This window comes from Lepidochelys olivacea (genome assembly GCF_965140295.1).
Source record: "Lepidochelys olivacea isolate rLepOli2 genome assembly, chromosome: 7".
In the NCBI taxonomy this organism is placed as follows: domain Eukaryota; kingdom Metazoa; phylum Chordata; order Testudines; family Cheloniidae; genus Lepidochelys; species Lepidochelys olivacea.
Window position 1 is genome coordinate 82,543,045 of NC_140417.1, and position 20,599 is coordinate 82,563,643.

The 20,599-nt window shown below is 39.9% G+C and overlaps 1 protein-coding gene across 2 annotated transcripts in view; it reads left to right on the top strand.

Annotated features, from left to right (window-relative positions):
* The window catches only part of HK1 (hexokinase 1), a 71,581-nt gene extending 57,065 nt beyond the window's left edge, over positions 1 to 14,516 (top strand). For both annotated transcript variants that reach the window (XM_084634837.1, XM_084634836.1), the window contains 4 exons: positions 888 to 1,071; positions 4,614 to 4,769; positions 8,811 to 9,044; positions 11,614 to 14,516. In XM_084634837.1, coding sequence (XP_084490963.1) covers positions 888 to 1,071; positions 4,614 to 4,769; positions 8,811 to 9,044; positions 11,614 to 11,758 — 719 coding nt within the window. In that variant the 3' untranslated portion in view covers positions 11,759 to 14,516. The remainder of the gene's footprint in view (positions 1 to 887; positions 1,072 to 4,613; positions 4,770 to 8,810; positions 9,045 to 11,613) is intronic.
* Positions 14,517 to 20,599: the final 6,083 nt, after the last annotated feature.

Below are 20,599 nucleotides of genomic sequence, written 5' to 3' on the forward strand. Positions count from 1 at the left end.
AAGGTGGATGCAGGTCAAGTTTAATACTGTGATTTTTGGCAGGCTAACTAGAGAGACAATGGAAACATTAACACGTGGCGTTCTCTTGTATGGGATTTATGGCAGTTGTGTTCTATGTGCATCAGGAAAACACTACCACACGTGAAATGGGTTTCTTTTTTGTTTAGCTGAGCAGTGGGCTTTTTCTGAAAATTTGGCTTTTTCCTCTTCTTTCTCAAATTAGAATTGGACAGCAATATGGAGAGATTGCAGCTACAGAATAATTCAAGAGTTAGCCATTAACACTGGCAGGTGTACAATCCCTGTAATTTTCTTTCTTTTTTTTTTTTTTTAATTTAGATGGATGTCAGAACTTTGGAAAAATATCCTAATATTAGGCCAAATACTGAGGTCCTTACTCGGGCAAGATTCTTATTGAACCCAGTGGGAGTTTTGGCTTAGTGAGTCAAAGCTAACTAATAACTTCAGGATTGCGATTTTGGCTTCAGATGCACATTAACTAGAGTTGCATGTTAATCTTCTGTCGGATGTTGTGCTGCTTCCCTCTTGTATTAAAAATTCTTAGGAAGCACTAGCCCAATTGGAATTGAAGAGCCCGGGTTCATCTGCTGCTAACTGTGTCCTGTACTGCATAAAGCATGCTCCTCTCTGCCTTCCCATATGCAGTTCAGCCCTGGCCAGCTGGAGACTTCTTGCAGAGGAGGCACTGCATCCCTATACCTCACTGTACTAGCAAAGGGAGTATTTAGTTCCATCTCTTCATAAGTACTGAAGATTTATTATTACAATATGAAATTATTTTATAAATATGAAAAAAGCAGGTGAAAAAGCTCATAAGGGGTTCTAATGCTTGTTCTGGTATTTAAAAAAAATAATCTTGTTTTTAGGCACTGGCAGCAATGCATGTTACATGGAGGAAATGAGAAACGTAGAGATGGTAGAGGGGGATCAAGGACGAATGTGTGTGAACATGGAATGGGGTGCATTTGGAGACAATGGATGCCTGGATGACATCAGGACAAGTTATGACAAAGCTGTTGATGATTATTCGTTAAATGCTGGAAAACAAAGGTATTTAATGCTGAATTCTAGCAAGAAATATGTTGCAAAATTTATGGAATACTGATGTTCTAGGAATAAGTGATATTGCCTTCAGCTGATTTTAAAAGTGGTGTAATTACATCTCCATTTACGGAAAATGGAGGGATTAAGAGGACATAATAGTTTGCACCGTCACTGTCCCCTGTTGGATTGCCCTTGTTCCTGATTTCCCAGATGGATGACTTTCCATCTCTGACAGGTCAAGTGGTTGCAGTTTTTTCTCTTATGTCAACTCTGTGTTGGTCATCCTTGCCTTTGTCACCTCAAAGCTGTTAAACTGTACTGCACTTTGCTTGGGACTACCTTCTCACAGTCATCTGGAAATTTCAGCTACTGCAGAATGCAGCTGTCCGCTTTTTGAATGCGGTGAGCTGTTACATGCCCAGAACATCTGCTCAGAACTCTGTACTGGCCTCTTATTTGTGACCAGTTTAAATTAAAGGTTTTGGTGAGAACGTGGAAGCGGGAGTATGTCAGAGTAGGCTTTGGAACTCTCAGTGCATGGTAACAGGGTGTGCACAATGAGTTAACGCGTGGCAAGCTAGTGCGCTCCAGATTCACGCTGCAGCTTGCTGCACACTAACTCGCTGTGTACACAAGCCCTCATATAAATATACAGTAATATATAGAAATATGATTGAAGTGAAAAAACACATGAGGAATACGGAGAAGGTGGCAGACTGCCTGGGAAGCTCCAAAATTTGAAGTCCGTAAAGCTTCAGTCACTGAGGGAGCTGGGAGACGGTTCTTTGCAATGACAGCAAAGTGAGCATGGAACAAACTGTGAAAGGAGTATATAATTCAAAGAGTTAGGCACTTGAGAGAGGCCATTTATAGGATACAAAACTGTTCATGGAACTAATTGGACTGTACGGCCCCCTTCCAATGTGAAATGTTACTTTGTACCTAGGTTGGATATAGGATCCAGTAAAATATCAGATTTGCACAAAGGACTGAGAAAGACACTGTCATGTAGTGAATTATTGATTAAACAAAAAAAAAGCAAAATGTACCTTGCAGTGAATTAACAGATGTGGAGCCTGGAGTACTGTGTATAATTCTGGTCACCGATGTTAAAGAAAGATAAATTCAGACTAGAACAGATGCAGAGAAGGTGATCATGGGAATGGAGAGTCTAGTCTACAAGAGGAGACTGGGTGGAATGTTTATAAAGCAAATTAAATTGTGATTGTAGCACAAGTAAATATACCTGTGCAAATCTAGCTAGCACAGATAACAATCATAGTGAAGACTTGGTGGCACAAGCTTTTGCATGGGCTAGCAACCTGAGTACATATCCAGGGTCCCCAGTGTACTAGTGCTGTGGTAGTTAACCCATGCTGAGGCCTGTGCTGCCATGGCTTCACTACTGTTGTTACTGATAATAGCGCGAGTATACTCTCACCCCATCACACCTTTGTTTGCTCTGTAGACTTACCCTGTAAGAGCTTGGCTTGTTTAGCCAAATACAACAAAGGCTGAAAGAGAGGACATGATTGTTCTCTCTGGCCACGTCTACACTACCAGCCGGATCGGCGAGTAGTGATCGATCTATCGGGGATCAATTTATCACGTCTAGTGTAGACGCGATAGATCAATCCCTGATTGCTCTGCTGTCGACTCTGGAACTCCACCAGGGCGAGAGGCGGAAGTGGAGTTGACGGGGAAGCGGCGGCCATCGATCCCGCTCTGCAAGGACGCGAAGTAGGTGATTCTAAGTTGATCTAAGATACGTCGACTTCAGTTACGCTATTCTCGTAGCTGAATTGCGTATCTTAGATCGATCCCCCCATAGTGTAGATCAGGCCTATAAATACACAAGGGCAGGGGAGTAAGCACCAAAGGAGCAGAAGAGCTATTTAAGCTAAAGGCCAATGTTGGCACAAAAACAAATGGGTATAAACTGGCCATGAACTAATGTAGACTGAAAATTAGAAGACGGTTTCTAACTATCAGAAGAATGAGATTCTGGAACAGCCTCCTAATAGGACTAGTGGTGACAAATAACCTAACTAATTTTGAGGCAGAGCTTGATAAATTTATGAATGAGATTATATGATAAGATAGCAGGCACGTGGCCTTCATGACCCAGGAGGTCCCATCCAGTGCTGTGCCCTGTGTTCCTATGTTTAGTTTTAATTATTAAAATAATACTTCATCCTCAGCCAATAAATGTTTATCCATGTCCATCAGCAGAGCACCTGATAGCAATAAAAATGCTGTTACAAATGAAGAGATGTATATCCGATCCCCTGCTTTTTAAAAGAAAAGTTTATTAATATGTGACCTCAACCCTGCATTGTCTGTTACTGTATTTCTGCTGAGAAATGGGAATTGACCACGGGCTTCTATGTTTGTTTGTGTGTGAACAAAGTGTGAATTAGCAAAATTCTAACAAATTAGTAATTGTCAAATACGTTAAATGTTTGAGAATCATGTTAGCAATTCAACAATAGCTTAGAGAGCTAACAGGAATTGTAGTAGTCACATCTAGGGGCAAAACTGACAACTAGTTACAGGAGCAGGGCAAAGAGGGTTGGTAAGCATAGATTCCAATAGTATACAGTAATTGAGTTTGTATAACACCTTTTATCTCAAGAACCTAGCATGATTTGAGTACACCTAATGACACTTCACAACACCCGTGTGAAGGATGAGGATAAATAAAATACTGCTCTGGCTGCGTGTATATCCAAAGAAAGGGGGATCAAATTTAATACAAAAGCGTTTCCTCAGAGAATTCAGTTATTCCTTTTCAAGGTCTGTCCCAACTGTTTATTGTACACAACTATAATATTATTAAAGAGCTAGTTTAGGACAGAGATGCTCAAACTTTGCCCAGTTGAGCATGATCTTAGCAACTTGGCCAGAATTCTAAGGAGGCAAAGATAATATGGATAAAATGGAAGACCTTTCATTTTCTATAACCTTTAGTACAGAGGCATGTCCTTGAGAAATTGCAAGTCCCGACATGCAATGTTTGGATCAAGATGTGTTGGGTTTTTTTTTAACTCAATGATTTGTTATGCATTTTGGCACATTTGCTGTTGCCTCCACATCTGGACATGTACAACAGATTAAGTGCAGCCAGAAATTGATATGAAATGTTCAGTGATACAGTATAAATATCTGTACTCTGTACTCTCTGTACTGATGAATTAATCCACAATGAAATCAATAAATAATGATAAGTAAGCTATACTCCTGGAAATACTCATGAACACGTAATATTACATTTATCACTTTTTTCAGAGCGTTACCCAGTAGTTTCTGCTCTTTGCAGAACTCCTCTATGAAAAAAAGTAATGAACTTCCAGGAACTGAAACTCCGCTCTAAACGCACATTGTCTGTGTAACCTACCAACACCGAGGCAGCTCCATTTAATGTTCTAAGACTCCAGTTATGAGAGAGTTACCAAACTCTTCACTACTGTTCTGCATATCCTTGTAAACTAGCTGGATTATATATAAATAACATTCCTTCTGAACTGTACCATTGTCTGTAATTCCAGGTATGAGAAAATGATTAGTGGAATGTACCTGGGAGAAATCGTTCGCAATATTTTGATTGACTTCACTAAAAGGGGATTCCTGTTTAGAGGTCAAATTTCAGAGTCGCTGAAGACCAGAGGTATCTTTGAAACCAAGTTCCTTTCACAGATTGAGAGGTAAGATTGATACACAGTAGAATTGCTGGAGTTGAAATAGTGCATGTCTAATTTAGTACTGGTGCTTGAGGGGAGGAAACTAGGAGTGCAGTTCAACTCTGCTTGTCATTGGAAGGTATCTGTACCATAATCTTCATTGAAGAGCGATGAATATCAGCAGATCGAATTTTTCGAGTATTAAACTGTGATTACACAACATGTGTCCTCATTAACTAAATCTGAACAACTGCTTGGCATTCAATTCTTACTAAAGCACACACTAGTTTGTAAACTGTAAGGCCCTGCTTTTGAAAACATTCATGTATGTGCTTAATTTTATTTGAGTAGCCTTACTGAATTCAGTGTCCCCATGTTGCATGAGTAAAGTTGACCCCTAGGCAAATGTTTGCAGGATCAAGGCCTGAATTAAGTAGATCTCAGATTCTTTGTTGTCAAAACTTATACACATTGGTAACTGTTAAATGGCAGATATGTCAGTGGTCATGGAAAGCCTTACATTATTTGACCTATATCTTTTGTGTATATTTACGTAAGATAGGTGTTACTATTTTCCTTTTCATACTCTGGTGAGATTCAGGCTAATTGCCTCAGCTCGCAGAATTTTAAACTGTTTAACTTGCCTTTATAACATATGTTTAAAACTTAATCATGTATTTTGGCTTCTTTTACCTTTTCTGAAAGTAAGATCCGCTAGCAATTTAGGAATTCTAACATTTATAAAATGCACCATTTTCCTGTTTAAGTGTCATACAGTAGTTTTACCTGTCCAACTGAATGTGCACATGATAACCTGGAAGGAAAAAAAGATTTAGGTCAGATTAGCAAAACTATTTATAGAGCACAGTAATGAAATGGGAAGTTCACCTTAGAATTATAGGACTTTTACATAGGGAAATAATGGGAGCAGAAATCAGGAGACAGAAAAATGATTTTGTGCTCAAATACTTCTTCTGTAAATACGAGGGAAAATATTTTGTTTTTATTTGTACTAGAAGCCTATAAAGGCTGCAAGAAGAATTCTTTAGAAAGTCTTCTCAGTTCATAAGAGTATTTCCAACTAAGGCCATGTCTACACTACAGTAACTCCTGGCTTAATGTTATAGTTATGTTCCTGAAAAATGCGACTTTAAGTGAATCCAATTTCTCCATAAGATTTAAAGTAAATGGGGGCGGGGGTTAGGTTCCAGGGAAATTTTTTTCACCAGACAAAAAACTATATTTTATTTATTTACACACACACACACAGAGTATAAGTTTTAAAGAAACAATTTAATACTGTACACAGCAATGATGATGATTGTGAAGCTTGGTTGAGGTGGTGAAGTTAGAGAGTGGAAGCGTGTAGGATATTTCCCAGGGAATGCCTTACTGCTAAATGATGAACTAGCATTCGGCTGAGCCCTCAAGGGTTAACACGTTGTAGCCTCACACTCTACAAGACAGCACGAATGGAGGGAGGGGAGACAGCATGGCAGACAAAGACACACACCCTGTTTGTGGGAGAGAGAGAGATGCGCATTGCCCCTTTAAGTACGCTGAGCCGACTCCAAGTACATTGCCTTTAAAAAGATCAGGAAGTTGAGACAGCAGCTGCAGTCTCTCTGTCCTGAGCCCTGTCCTGTCCTGTACCCACCCTGCTCTATATGGAGAAGGGGTAAGCGGGGGGCAGAAGTAGTGGGGAGCGGGACACCCTGACATTAGTCCCCCTCTTCCCCCCTCCCCTGCACAGCAAGCAGGAGGCTCCCAGGAGCAGCTCGAAGGCAGGAGCAGCACATGGCAGTTGGGGGAGGGACAGCTGAACTGTCAGCAGTTGATAGCCTGCTGTGCGGCTGCTGCACAGGGAACTTAAGGGGTTGGGGAGCTGATAGGGGGGCTGTTGGTTCCAAGCCCCCACCAGCTAGCACCAACCGGCTGGTCTTCCTGCAAGCAGTGGACAAAGCAGGCAGCTGCCAAACAACGTTATAAGGGAGCATTGCACAACTTTAAACGAGCATGTTCCCTAAATGATCAGCAACGTAACCATGAAACATCATTAACCGGGACGACTTGAAGTGAGGAGTTACTGTACGTCTTATGTTGGCAAAACGTATGTTGCTCAGGGGTGTGAAAAAAACACCCTCCTGAGCGACGTAAATTACGCCAGCATAAATGGTAGTGTGCACAGCGCTATGTCGGCAGGAGAACTTCTCTCGCTGACATAGCTATTGTTGCTCGTAGGAGATGCTGTAATTATGTTGACGGGATTGCTCTCTAGTTGGCATAGAATGGCTACACGAGAGCTCTTACAGTGGTACAGCTGCTGCTGTAAACTCTCTAGTGTAGATATAGCCTGAGTCATAGTGATGGTAATCAAAGATGCTTTTGCTGGTTTTGGTGTTTCATTTTATTGTTTGTAAGTTTTAACACAAAAACAATTTCCTTGTTCTTATTGAATACATGCAGTAGTATGTAATAGTAGAGATCTAATTATTAATCTATACTAGCAATAGCTACTCATTGATTATTTATTTGTATTGTACTATTAGTGCCAAGATAGTATGTTGTAAAGTAATTTGAAGGCCACTTGATGTTTCAAGGAAAAGCATTATATAATGGAGACTTATAAATACTTTTTCTCATGGAAATATCCTTTAGAGGAAATGATGAGGGAAGAGACATGCAAAAAAAATAGTCGTTGAACCAATATTACTTCTAAACAGAATGTGCTGTAATGTTTGCCATGACTCTTTATATGATTATTGGTGCTTGAATACAGCAGCATAGGGTGGAGAAATGAGCTCAAGATTGTGAGACACTCTTGTGAGTCCTAACCTGGCTCCAACAGCAAATACTGGCCAGATGTGCCTATGATGCTTTGGTGGTTCATCCAGACCAATAAGAGGTTCTGTCAATGCCTGCTCTGTAACCTTGGGGACCTCTGTGTTAATGTAGCTATGGTTCAGAGCCCTGATATCAGGAGCATGCCCACAACACAGTGGTCTCACCCTGGCTTTCACCAGTCCAGTCACTCTTTTCAGGGTGACACCCAACAATTCTTCTAGTCCTGAGTCTCCTCAAAACTGTCTCGCCTGCAGTGTCCTGTCCCTGTTGTTGGGTGCTCCCAGAGGTAACACCAAGTTTTCCAGTACACATAACAGCTTGTTAGCCCAGCTGGGTTTATACCCAGCACTGAGATAGCTTGTAGTAAAACTGAGAATAAGCTTATTGACAAAGAACATGGATTTAAGTGATTTCAAGTAAGAGCAAAAGAGATGGGAAAGGGATATAAACAAAACAAAAATAACACTTAATTCTAGCAAGAAGAAGTGCAGCTTTATGCAGTTTCTTGCTCACTCCAAACTGCCAGTATTCTCAGGCCTGTTTTAACAGGAGGATTCAGCTTTTATAGGTACAAAGCACTGTCGTCTTTGTTCTCTCAGGTGATGGATTATTCAAATGTTTCTTCCCCCACCTTATATTACCCCGAAGTTTCTTGTCTCTGTTTCAAGAGCCAGGAAGGCTTCCTGGGTGTACAGACTCTATCCCCCATTGTCATCACCCCCACTTTTTAGCTAGTGGCTTTGTTTACCTTATATGTAAATATACTTTTCATTGTCCTCTGTGATCAAGTGGGTCAGACAAGTAAATACATGTTCCTTTGTCTAGGGCAGGCTGGGATTTATGGGCTGCCTGTCAAACACATTTTAAGGACATCGTTTCATCCTACGTTTATAACTCATTCTACTCACCCCATACATACATCACACAATGGTTTTGGGACTAGCATGTCTCCAGTTTGCATATGATACTTTCCACAACATCTTTCAGATACAGATTATGACAATAGTGTGTTGGGGCAATGAGTTTGTCAGGCCTAATGTGAGTCATGGTATGGTGTGCCCTCTGCTCATTGGCATTCATGGGCTCCTAAGCTCACCGTGCCTCACAGAGGGATTGTGAGAATTTATTAGGTGTAAATTGTTGTATAAATACTAAATATTGTTCTTGTTAAAGGGTTCATTCAGTAACCTGGTCAAACATCTTGTTCTCCTTTCTTTTCAGTGACAGGTTAGCATTGCTTCAGGTACGAACAATCCTCCAGCAGCTGGGCTTGAATGGTACCTGTGATGACAGTATAATTGTAAAGACGGTTTGTGGAGCAGTATCGAGAAGAGCAGCTCAGGTGTGTGGAGCTGGAATGGCTGCGGTTGTAGATAAAATAAGAGAGAACAGAGGATTAGACCACCTGGAAGTAACAGTTGGTGTAGATGGGACTCTGTATAAACTACATCCACAGTAAGTATTATTTTTCTCTGCATCTGTTTGCAATAAGTGCTTCATTGCTGTAGGTTTGGCCTTTCTCTGAAGTGTCAGATACTGGCCTCTGTTAATTAAAATGACTATTCTTCCTCTAATAGCAGGCAAAAACAGAGCTTGAAAAACAATTATGGTTGGAGCTTTATATGGGGAATAAGAGACTGTAAAAGGAATAATAAAGCACAAATAGTTAGCAATAGTATGCCAAATAAAAAGTAATAAAACTCATTAAATAAGTCGGTCAGAAATACAGGCGAGAGCAATAGGGCCATTGAATAGGGAAGAAAACAAAGAATTATTGTTTCCTGAAAAAGAAATGACAGAAGAATTAAATGGTTTCTTTGCATCAGAGTTTGATATTGCAACTTTGGAGGGTGTTTGTGTGTGGTAGTGAGGAAGAACTGTAGAGACTGACATTAATGAAACAGTGGTAGGCAAAAATAAAGGAATACAAAACAGATTACTTCCATGAAAGATATGGCATAAGCTATCAAATAGCTGAGCCATGAACTCCTGCTAAGTTAATAATGGTATTGCAGTAGTGTCTAGATGCCCCAGTCAGGGTTTGGAACACCATTGTGCTAGGCACTGTCCACACAGATGGAATGAAGAGACAGTCTAGAGATGATACAGTGTGTAAACTGCTGTGGATTTGTGAAAGGTAAATTGTGTTGGAAAATGTCATGACTTTTGCAGGGCTGTGAGGAACCAGTAGATTCAGTATATCTCAACAGTCAAATGTGGGCCTGACAGATTATCATATGAAGTATCTAATAGTAGGGGTAGATAATAAATTAATAAAATGCTAGTGATTATCAACTCATGCTTTTTGTAAACATGTAGTTTAGGGTCTAGGTCATATATTGCCCATAACTTGCATATTTTTGAAAATATATATACATTTATGGGTTCCCAAATCCCCTGCTTGCATCACCCCACTCCCTGCTGTGACATTCCGGGGAGGAGAGCTTCTAGGATTACTGTGATATTCCGGGGTGCAGTCCAGACCAATGAGGGGCTGTCAGCCCTGCCCTGCAAACTTGGGTGCCTCATAATGCTTTGTAGCTCCCACCTGAGCCATCCACAACAGCCTTCCAGCATGCAGGTAACACCCTGAGTGTCTGTATATAGCTGCAGCCTGCCAGCCACACATCAGTCACACTCTGGCTTCCACCAGCCTGGGTTACCACTTGCAGGGTGACCTGAACACACTCCCAGTCCAGGTTTTCCCCCAAAATGTCTGTTCTGCACTGTCCTGCCCTCTCCTGGGCAGTCAGACACATTCAGTTCATTGTCTCTCTAAGGGGATCCATATACAACAGTTTGTCTCCCTAAGTGGAGTTACCCATACAGTTCACAACAGTGAATTAGTTTTGATTAAAGAATAAAATAAAACAAGTTTAACTACAAAGGGAGAGGTTTTAAGGTAGTACATGTGTAAGGCATTAAAGTCAGAAATGGTTACAAGAGAAATAAAGATAACGCCCTTTCTAGGACTAAAACTTAACAAACTAGACTTGGTTTCAAGGTGAAGTCTAATACCACATGTTTCCAGTAACGTTGCTGACAAAACTCTCAGGCCAGGACCAGTGGCTGTTTCTTTTGTTGTCTTAGGTGAAAGAGGGAGAGATGGATAGGGAGAAATATCTTGGGGAGTTTTTCCGCCCTCTTTTATAGTCCAGTCCTCCTTTGAAATGCATTTTTCCGAGGGTTACTCCTAGATAAATTTCATTCCTGCTGGGAGGTTGGAGTTGTGGAGTATTGTGGTGAAAGAGGTTTCATACAGATCTGTTTGTTCCTGCACTCCCCTCCTTGCCAAAAAAATGGCCACTTGATAGGTGATTGCTCATCAACTTCGATGACACCTGGCTAGAGACGTCAGCTTGTTCTTTCTCTTTTAGAGAATGGTAAACATATTTCAGACCTAATTTCAGCTTCTGTTTATAACTTTGTTACTACACACGTTTCATCATGATATTAATGACCACTAAGTTATAAGTTTTCAAATGATACCTCACAAGGCATATTTTGTACAAAGATTATTACAGTAGTGTGTAGGGTGTGACTACAGGGGTGCATTTGGTCACAATTACCTCATAGCAGCAGTGGTGGGAGGCAGGAGCAAGCAGCCCAGGTGGTAAAGACAACTCTTCATCAGCTGTGGGGCTTAAGGGAGCTTCCCCATTGACCTCCCAGAGCCAGTGACTGTATGGAGAGGTAGGATCAACTCCTAAGTCTCAGTCTTGCATTAATGATGGTAGGAGGGAAGGGCAGAAGTTGTGTACGTTCAGGCAACCATGCTCCCTACAGCTAAGGGGTGGAACTAAATAGTTATCATTTAAACTGCTTTTCCTTTCATAGCTGCCATGGTTATATTGTCTCCCAATCACCTGCACTCTCCAGCAATGTTCTTCATCTCTCTTTATGTGCCTAGCCAGTGTTCAGAATTTTGTTGGACTATGTTCCTCATGCCAGAATCCTGTAGCGATGCTGTCGCCCAGGGATGGATGCTGAATTACACTTACATCCGTATCTGTTTGTTTTGTAGCTTTTCAAGGATCATGCACCAAACAGTAAAGGATCTTGCACCAAAATGCAATGTGACATTCCTCCTTTCGGAAGATGGCAGTGGGAAAGGAGCAGCTCTCATTACTGCTGTGGGATGTAGACTTCGTGATGCTGAGCAAAACTAAACTCCAGAACACTGGCTTTAATTCTGCCTTTCGAGCACTTTCTTATAAAGCAGCGACTCTGTAGTCTGAACTGGTAGAAGACCAGAATTCACTGCTTTATTGAAAAATACAACTAATGACATAAAAAATAGGATACAAACTAGAGTGTGTGCTGTTGATAATATCACCATCTCTGGACCCCCAATCTGCATGTTTCTTTTCCACCTGGTTGGCACATACATTCCCCATCTCTAGGTCATTAAAACCAGTTTATTATTTATGCAGCTGTCAAAATAAGTTATTGTTTGAGATAAAATTACAGCCAAATGATCTACATTAATGAGCTACTTTTACTTCATATGAAATGTATTCGCTCCAGCAGATACTATGTCCATGTTAAATGCACCACTGATATACTGAACATAAAATCAAGGTGTTTATGCTTATAGAAGCAGAAGTAATAATTCCCTCCTGCATTTCTGCCCAATGTTGTTTCACTTAAAATGACTCTGGAAATATTACAGTGTGTCAGCACTGGGTGCTCACGTAACTGTACAGTGGGACTTAGAATATGATTTATTTGCCTCCTTATTTGCTTCCAGTTTTATTATGGTAAAAGTAAATGGCACCGTCCCACAAATCTGGTATCACTGACATTTCCCATTGCTTCTGTGAATAGTGTTGTGTTATGAAGTACAATAAGTATTGTTTAAAGAGGAAAATCCGTACTAGTAAAATCAAGTGATTGATTGGGGTAATCCAAATCTCTGGACATAGAAATCTGTGGTCCTTAGCAGATTTTGCTGTATTCTTCAGAGTCTAAGATTTCTTGTAAAAGTTTTCTATCCCTTTTTTACTAAATAAATCAGCACACTGCTGCTGTTTTGCTGAATCTATAGCTAAACAGACTGAAACAGCATAATACAGAAATGTAAAATTCCCCTTCTTACTTTAAAGAGTTGTTTTGCTTTGAAGCAAAAAAAAAAAAAAGTTTTAATGTTTAAACACCTTCTCAAAACACAAACACCCAGCTAAAGTTAATGATCCTAGGGAAATACCAGGGTCTGGCTTTGGTTTGGACGTTAAGGAACCACACAAAGAGTGCCAGGCCCAGTTATTCTATGGACTAAAACAACGACAAAGATTATATACATACTTCGTATCCCTTCCTATGTTGAATCGATTCTGTCATTGTAAGTATTTAGCCCATCTATTGTTTTTAAATCGAAAAGCAAGTTAAGCCAAGTTACATTAAATAACTTTTGCATGTCACACTTTTTTCCTGCCAAAAAAAAGGAGAGTCCTCTGTAGTTAATTCCTCCTTTTCTACCAAAAATAAATTGAGGTCTCTCCAGCTTGCTCTTCCCTCTTCCTGTGTCACCCCCAAGATTTGGATTGCCCTAGTTATTGGTAACATTGCACTGTGGTTGAATGTTGTAAGGTAACATGTGAGTCACAAATAGTACTTGCAGCTTTAAGTGTGTGTGTCTACCTGAAGAATTGCATGCCTAACTGGTTTTGCAAAGGTAGAAAGTCTTTTTACTTTGCACACTAGTAATAGTTATACTAGTGTTAAGTGATATTTGTGAAAATATTAAACTTTTTTTGATGTGTGTTAACTGGTGTCCCGTGATTCTTTCTGGAAGAGGCTCTGTTGGATGATGGCTTGGTACTTTGCAAAGCTCTGCTGTTTTATAAAGGTATAAAACGTAATCACAGCAATGTCCGAGGTTTTTATATTCCTATGTACTCTATTACTAAGGAGGAGTTCACAGGCACGACAAAGACTTGGCCTATTGTATTAAAGCAAACCTGCTTAGGAATACATTTGGCCAGCTGTTCAGTCCTGGGCATAATAGATGCACCTCTGCAAAACTGCACATACTCTTATGGAGTCCACAACCTCCTTGTTTGTGCACACCATCTGACATTTGCACACCCACATATGTCAGGTAATTACATACATTCACTGGTTTGCATATGCAGTTACCTGATTTGTATGTTGAAATGTCAGTTTGCACAAATGTTGAGCTCTCGCAGGTGTGCCAATTATGCCTCTAGTTGAAGCTATATAACTCATAATCTCTGCACAGCTGTCAGCCTGCCAAGGCCCAGGTAGGCATCTATAATCCAAAATGATAGACAAAATAAAGTGAGAAGCTTGCTATGCTGAACAAGGTTTTTGTTTGCTTGTTAGTGTAAGTTACATTTTCTATCATTTTAATTTCACAAGTCTTATTTATGATATCGGCAATCTTTTGGAGATGGCTTGAGCCATAAAATTAGGATCTGACTTTTGAACACTAGTAAATGTGGGTCTGTTTGAATCTGAGAATTTGGTTCAATATACAGAGACTGAATGGCAGCAAAATTCAAATCTGGATCAAAGGTTAGATTGTGAAACCTCTTCCCCTAAAGTTGGAGGTGCTTGGTTATGTGGATTTTTGGTTGGGCCAATCTTCATAATTTATAATAAAATTGGGATGACAATAAGCATGGAGGTGGCTTTGTGTTTATAACAGTGGAACTTTCCCTGTCATGGAGGATAGTTAATATGAGATAAGAAGCCCTAGTTCTTTTCTAAGCAGAAGATGGACGTACGCAGACTTTAATCTCTAAACTGCTTCTTACCCCTGAGAAGGGTGTTAAGAGTGAAGTGCAAGTCTTGACTGTATTTTAAAAAATGTCTTAAATTCCATGTTGACCAAGCACTAATTGAGTTGTCTTACAGTGCATTATTTAAAGGTTTATGGCTTGAAGAATAAAACTATGATCCTTACTTTGTAAGATGTTTGTTATATAAAAATGATCATATAAACCTTATTTCAAGGAAAAAGTGCCATTTACATACCTATGTTATGCTGTCATCTGCTCATACTGCTACAGTTGAGGGTCCTTTAGTGTTTCTCTTACAACGGTCTCATCAGCATTTTAATGTTTTAAAACAAGCAATTTTTGTTCTTTTTAAATTAGCAGAAGGCAAAAATAAAGAGTTTCCTAATTTCTGAAACTGTTTTGTGCTTTTTATTTGTTCATTTTGTTGGAATGACAAGATTCTTCAGACAATTTTTCCTTAATGAATACAACGGACTCCTTTTTTGGTATTTAAAAACAAAAATAACTTTAAATGGCAGTTCTCAGTAACTGGATATTTTAACTGCAGTTTAATATTTAATCATTTCTATATATATTGTGAAAGATTTCATTTATTATTATGGAGAGCCATCTTCTTCTTACCTCATGAATTGCTATAAATAATGTAACCTGCCTTACACTGTACCGTCTTATTGCTGTGCCTACAGAAAGATGGGGAAAGAGTCTCCACTTTCAACGATTGCATCAATGACGTGACACATCTTACCAGAGATCGTATTCTGATTCCTGCATAGAAATTTAGTGATGTCTTCTAAAACTGAAGAAATTATTCTCCGAATATGAACCAGAAACAGGCTAACAAAAAACATCAGTGATCTGATCCATCAGAAAATAGCTGCAACCTTCATAGCAATACAGGTCAAGGAAGGATGGTGATGCTAGCTCTGCAACATGCTATCCCAGCCCTTCAAGAAAAAGAGCAACCTGACACCCAGAAGGGTAATCTATATCCCACTCTCTCAATACAGCAACCCTTCAGTTTCTTACTAGGGTATTGTAGAGCTGTTTAGTAGGAGGAGAACTCAAGTTAGTCCACCTAAAATGCAAACAATCTGGTTATATGTCAAGAAGAGATGGAAGATGAACTAGCTTTCTGGAAGAATGGACACAGGTCATTGTGGATTCTCCATCACTGACCATTTTAAAATCAAGATTGGATGTTTTTCTAAAAGATACATTCTAGGAATTATTTTGGATCACAATGGTCTCTTCTGGCCTTGGAATCTGAAATTGTTGGTAAGCACAGTAAGTGAACAGTGCTCTCAGTTTAGCTGCTTTTATCAATGCAGGTTAAGGTGTCCTTAACATCCCACCTAGAGACAGTTTAACATCATTTCAGTTAAGTTAACTGGGTCATGTTGTAGCTGAGGAAGGGACAACTAACACAATTGTGAAGAGGTTATAGGATGTTAATGGGGCTTTCCAGTAGTGTTAATCTAACTCAGTTGAAAAAAGCACCTTTTTGCATCATCTAGGGGTAGACCCATAATGATATGTAACTCAGGCTTGCGATGACTAGGAGCACTGACAAATTTCTTTAGCAGAGAATCTCTCCTAAATTGCTTTTATTTCCTGTAGCAGAAAGAATCGTGATGGTTCTTGTTAAACACAGCTGTCTAATCAATGTGTGTGTGTATTTAGTAGCATCATTATAGGTGGTTTCTTTTCCAGCTCCCATTCATTTTCTTAAAATAATGGTAAACACTTGCATGCCCCCCAAAACCAGCTAAATAATGTCCAGATTAAAGATCTTGAATGGTAGTGTACTGTTTAAAAACCCTATTCCTTACTGCAGTTACCCATGTGCTACAGTCTTCTGGGAATTAGTGCCACCAGAAATAGCCTTGTCTGTCACATGTGGATGAGAAATGCTGTCTCTGGAAAAATCAAGCTGTCTAGTCAAGGGGCAGCTGACGAGGAAGAGCTTTTGGGAATTTTTTTAAATCTTTAAAAACAAAAACGAATCTTTGAAAGATGTGGGCAGGAGAGAGACAGTGCCAAACTGCAGTTACAGTGGTGTGAACCCATGGAATTATGGGGTCACACTAGTGTAATTTTTAGCAGAATTTTCTACAGGGTGCATAAGTGGGATTATTAGGCAGATATTGAAGAGGAACCCATCCATTCCCCTACCTAAAACAAAACTGGGAAGGAAAATGATGTCCCTGTCTACTCTTTCAATCTTATTTACAACATGGCTGCATTACTCTTTATTCATTATGGGCCTGATTATAGCTCACTAAAGTCAATAGAAAGAAATCCCATTGATGCAAATGGGGTTTGGACAAGGCCTTAGTAATTCTATTTTTGCGAATGAAGAGATTCTGAGCCTTTAGGGCTTTTCTCACCTTTGGTAAAACTTGGAAGTAACACAAATTAAAGTAGCAAATGAGATTGGAAAATAAAAAATAAGGAAGGGGAAAAGCAAAGTTCACATCCATCCATTCACGTTGCACATGATACAAGCAAACCGAAACAAACAAAACAATATCATGCATGTAACTGGATGTGTATATATAAGTATAAAAATATATATATCTGTATAACATTCACTCTCAAACTAGTCTTTTGATTAAATGATTGAAACATATAGTCATTTGTTAAAATGTTTGATATTTCACCAAATTTCTAAAATGGTGGTTGGACAAGTAACTGAAAATCTGAACATTATTCAAGACTGTTGCCTATATTGACTTTTATAAACAGGCAATCAAACTACAGATTAATGTACTGTGTAATGAAATGTATAGCGAAGTCCAAGTATTTCACTAGCCTACTGTTTGTGGGTGTGGATTTTCAACTCTCCTCCTGGAACTACCTTGTTTTCAAACTGCTCTTCAAACACTGCTTGCAAGTGAGCATCTATGATGTCACCGTTTATCACTGTGAATGTTGGGGACCTGGCAGTGCATCAGAAGTCTTTTCTTTGCTTCCCACACACTCAGGGACTCCAGCTAGGTATGTATCCTATTTCTACTGCTTATAGGGGCCTCAGGAAATGTCTTCATATTTTCAGTTGCACTAAGCCTAGAAGTTTTCTTTCTTTCTTTCTCCTCCTTTCTCTTTTCCCATTGCTCCAGATGAGCAGAGGAGGAGGGGGAGGTGCTAGTCCTCTAAATCCCCATCCAGCCCAACACTTCATAGCTACTAAGCTTTTAGAGCAAAGGTGGAATATTTCCAAATGACTGACAAACTGGAGGCTGTAATAGAAAAGAAGGAGCTAAGTCTCACCAGGTGTTCCATTTACAGTCACGGTAAGGCTCTTTAATATTAAAAAACACTGCTTATGATAGAGAAGGTGCATCTATTCTAAACCCTTATCAGTCACTCACTGTGTTTGTATGTCTTGAATTTATTGTGCTTAATATCTCTAACTTTTAACATTGCCTCCTTCCCCTATTCACCCTTGCTTTTTTATTTTTAATATGGGGAGGAGAAATGGTGTGGATAACTAACACAGGAAGGGAGCTGAGATGTCTGTAGGAGTGGGAGTAAATGAGTTAGGCAGTCAGGGTGCTTGGATGATCAAAGTGGCTGTGCCAATTCAGGGCAACCACACATGCATTTCCCCTTAGTGGTCCAGGAAGGGAACCCACTCTCAGGCTGCTTGCTCCTGCAGCTGTTGCCTTTCTTGGGTGGAGATACAAGTCTTTCTCTCTTCTGACTGGGATATTTCCAGGCCCCACAGGTCCCTGCCTTCACTGTTGTCAAGGTTCCTTCCCCACTCTGAACTCCAGAGTACAAATGTGGGGACCTGCATGAAAGACCCCCTAAGCTTATGCTTACCAGCTTAGGTTAAAAACTTTCCCAAGGTACAAACTTTGCCTTGTCCTTGAACCGTATGCCGCCACCACTAAGCGTTTTAAACAAAGAACAGGGAAAGAGCCCACTTGGAGATGTCTTCCCCCACAAAATATCCCCCCAAGCCCTAGACACCCCCTTTCCTGGGGAAGGCTTGATAATAATCCTCACCAATTGGTACAGGTGAACACAGACCCAAACCCTGGGATCTTAAGAACAATGAAAAATCAATCAGGTTCTTAAAAGAAGAATTTTAATTAAAGAAAAGGTAAAAGAATCACCTCTGTAAAATCAGGATGGTAAATACCTTACAGGGTAATCAGGTTCAAAACATAGAGAATCCCTCTAGGCAAAACCTTAAGTTACAAAAAGACACAAAAACAGGAATATCATTCCTTCCAGCACAGCTTATTTTACCAGCCATTAAACAAAAGAAAATCTAATGCATTTTCTAGCTAGATTACTTACTAACTTAACAGGAGTTGGAAGGCTTCCATTTCTGATCTGTTCCCGGAAAAAGCATCACACGGACAGACAGAACCCTTTGTTTCTCCCCCGCCTTCAGATTTGAAAGTATCTTGTCCCCTCATTGGTGATTTTGGGTCAGGTGCCAGCGAGGTTACCTTAGCTTCTTAACTCTTTACAGGTGAAAGGGTTTTGCCTCTGGCCAGGAGGGATTTTATAGCACGGTATACAGAAAGGTGGTTGCACTTCCCTTTATATTTATGACAACTTATTCCCAGCGAAGACAGAGTGCCTAGACAAACCTGCTTGTTTTCTCTTCAGAGACAGTTAACAGGTGTAATTGCTACAGTTACCAGTTACCACACAGCACTTCCTATGCAAGCCTACTTTATTCTTGAAGTGGTAAGATTACAGAGAAAATATTAAAAACAGTAAAAGGCCCTACACAAATGCTAATAAGCTTACCAGAGATCACCCCAACCCTAACATGGACTCTGGCAGCAGCAGACCTTCAACTCCCCACTCAAGGGGAGTCCTTGTGGTTCCAAGTTCATTACAGCTTGGGATCAGAACAAGCACACAGTCTAACGTCATGCCAAGCCTTCCCTAAGGGTTGGGGATCTCTGTGGATAGGGGTTCTGTCCATTCAGAGGATCAGGAAAAAGCCCCTGAGCCTGTTTAAAACCAGGCTATTTGTCCAAAAATCCTTTGTCTGTTGGTCCCTGGAGAATCAAGTTTAAACTAGTATGTGCAAATCTCTCCAGGGGTCTGGCTTTAAAGGGCTGAAATGTAATTTCTCTGGTTAGTTACCTCCTCTTACTAGAGCAGGTACATACAGTGCCGCAAAAGTACATACACAATTGTATTTTTAATTCAATGGACTCCAAAGGTATGAACCCTAATTCAATAAGGTTTAACCTAATAAAGTTCATTCAGGATATCATAGGAAACTGTCAGTCTGTTTACAGTGCTTTGTTGGGTTAGAAGGATTAAAACAGTTCTCTGCGTGGACTATTCATTTTATATTAAACCTAGCTTCTAGCAGAGGTTGCATTTGCATGTATGTGTTAACTTGAGGCATGGGTTGGGGACATACCATCCCTACTAAATGTTGTTAGTCATACTAACAAGCAATTCTCAACAAGTGAATCAGATGAAATACATTTGAAATAACTGCTAGTAAGGAGGGAGATGATCTAGCTGTACAGATTCTGCCTCGAGAGGTTTCTTCCTCCAGTTGTGAAGAACTCAAACAGAACTATTGTGCTCCTGAGAAGTATTAAACTGAAAGATAAGTCAATGTCTCTCAAGCTTCATCTGTTTCCTTCAGTGCACAAGTACTGTTACAAGCCTATATGACGTTTGAATGGGAGACAGCATGGCCAATACATAAAGCACTGGACTGGGGGTTAGGAGATCTGTGTTCTGCATCCAGCATTGCCAGTGAACCTGGTATGGGTCCATGGATAAAACCTTCTTGTGCCACCATGTCTTCACCTGTAAATTAGGGATAATTGTATTTTCATTTACAAAATGCTTTGAGATCTGCAGAGGATCTCGGAGGCTCAGGTGCTTTATTCTGTTAACATGGGTGTTAGTTAATGTGCACGTTGGTAACTTATGTTTTGCTTGTGTAATAATGGCTATTAATGTTTAATTTCTGTGATAAGTTTATAAAGAAATGATGCTGAGACTTTGGTCCTACTTCCTATAAATAAGAATTCCAGCAATAAAGATTCTTTAAGGAATGGCTTCCCAATTTATATTGATAAACTATAAGGCCATATCAGAACAAAGGCCCAAACACCCCAGAACTCTGGAAAAGTTCAAAGCCAAACTTTGCAGCTTGGGTCGAGCTCTAATTTATGGTTTATAATTTGTCTTAGTTACATCTCCTATGGCCCAGTCTTGCAATCTCATCTATGCGGGTGTACTCCTGAT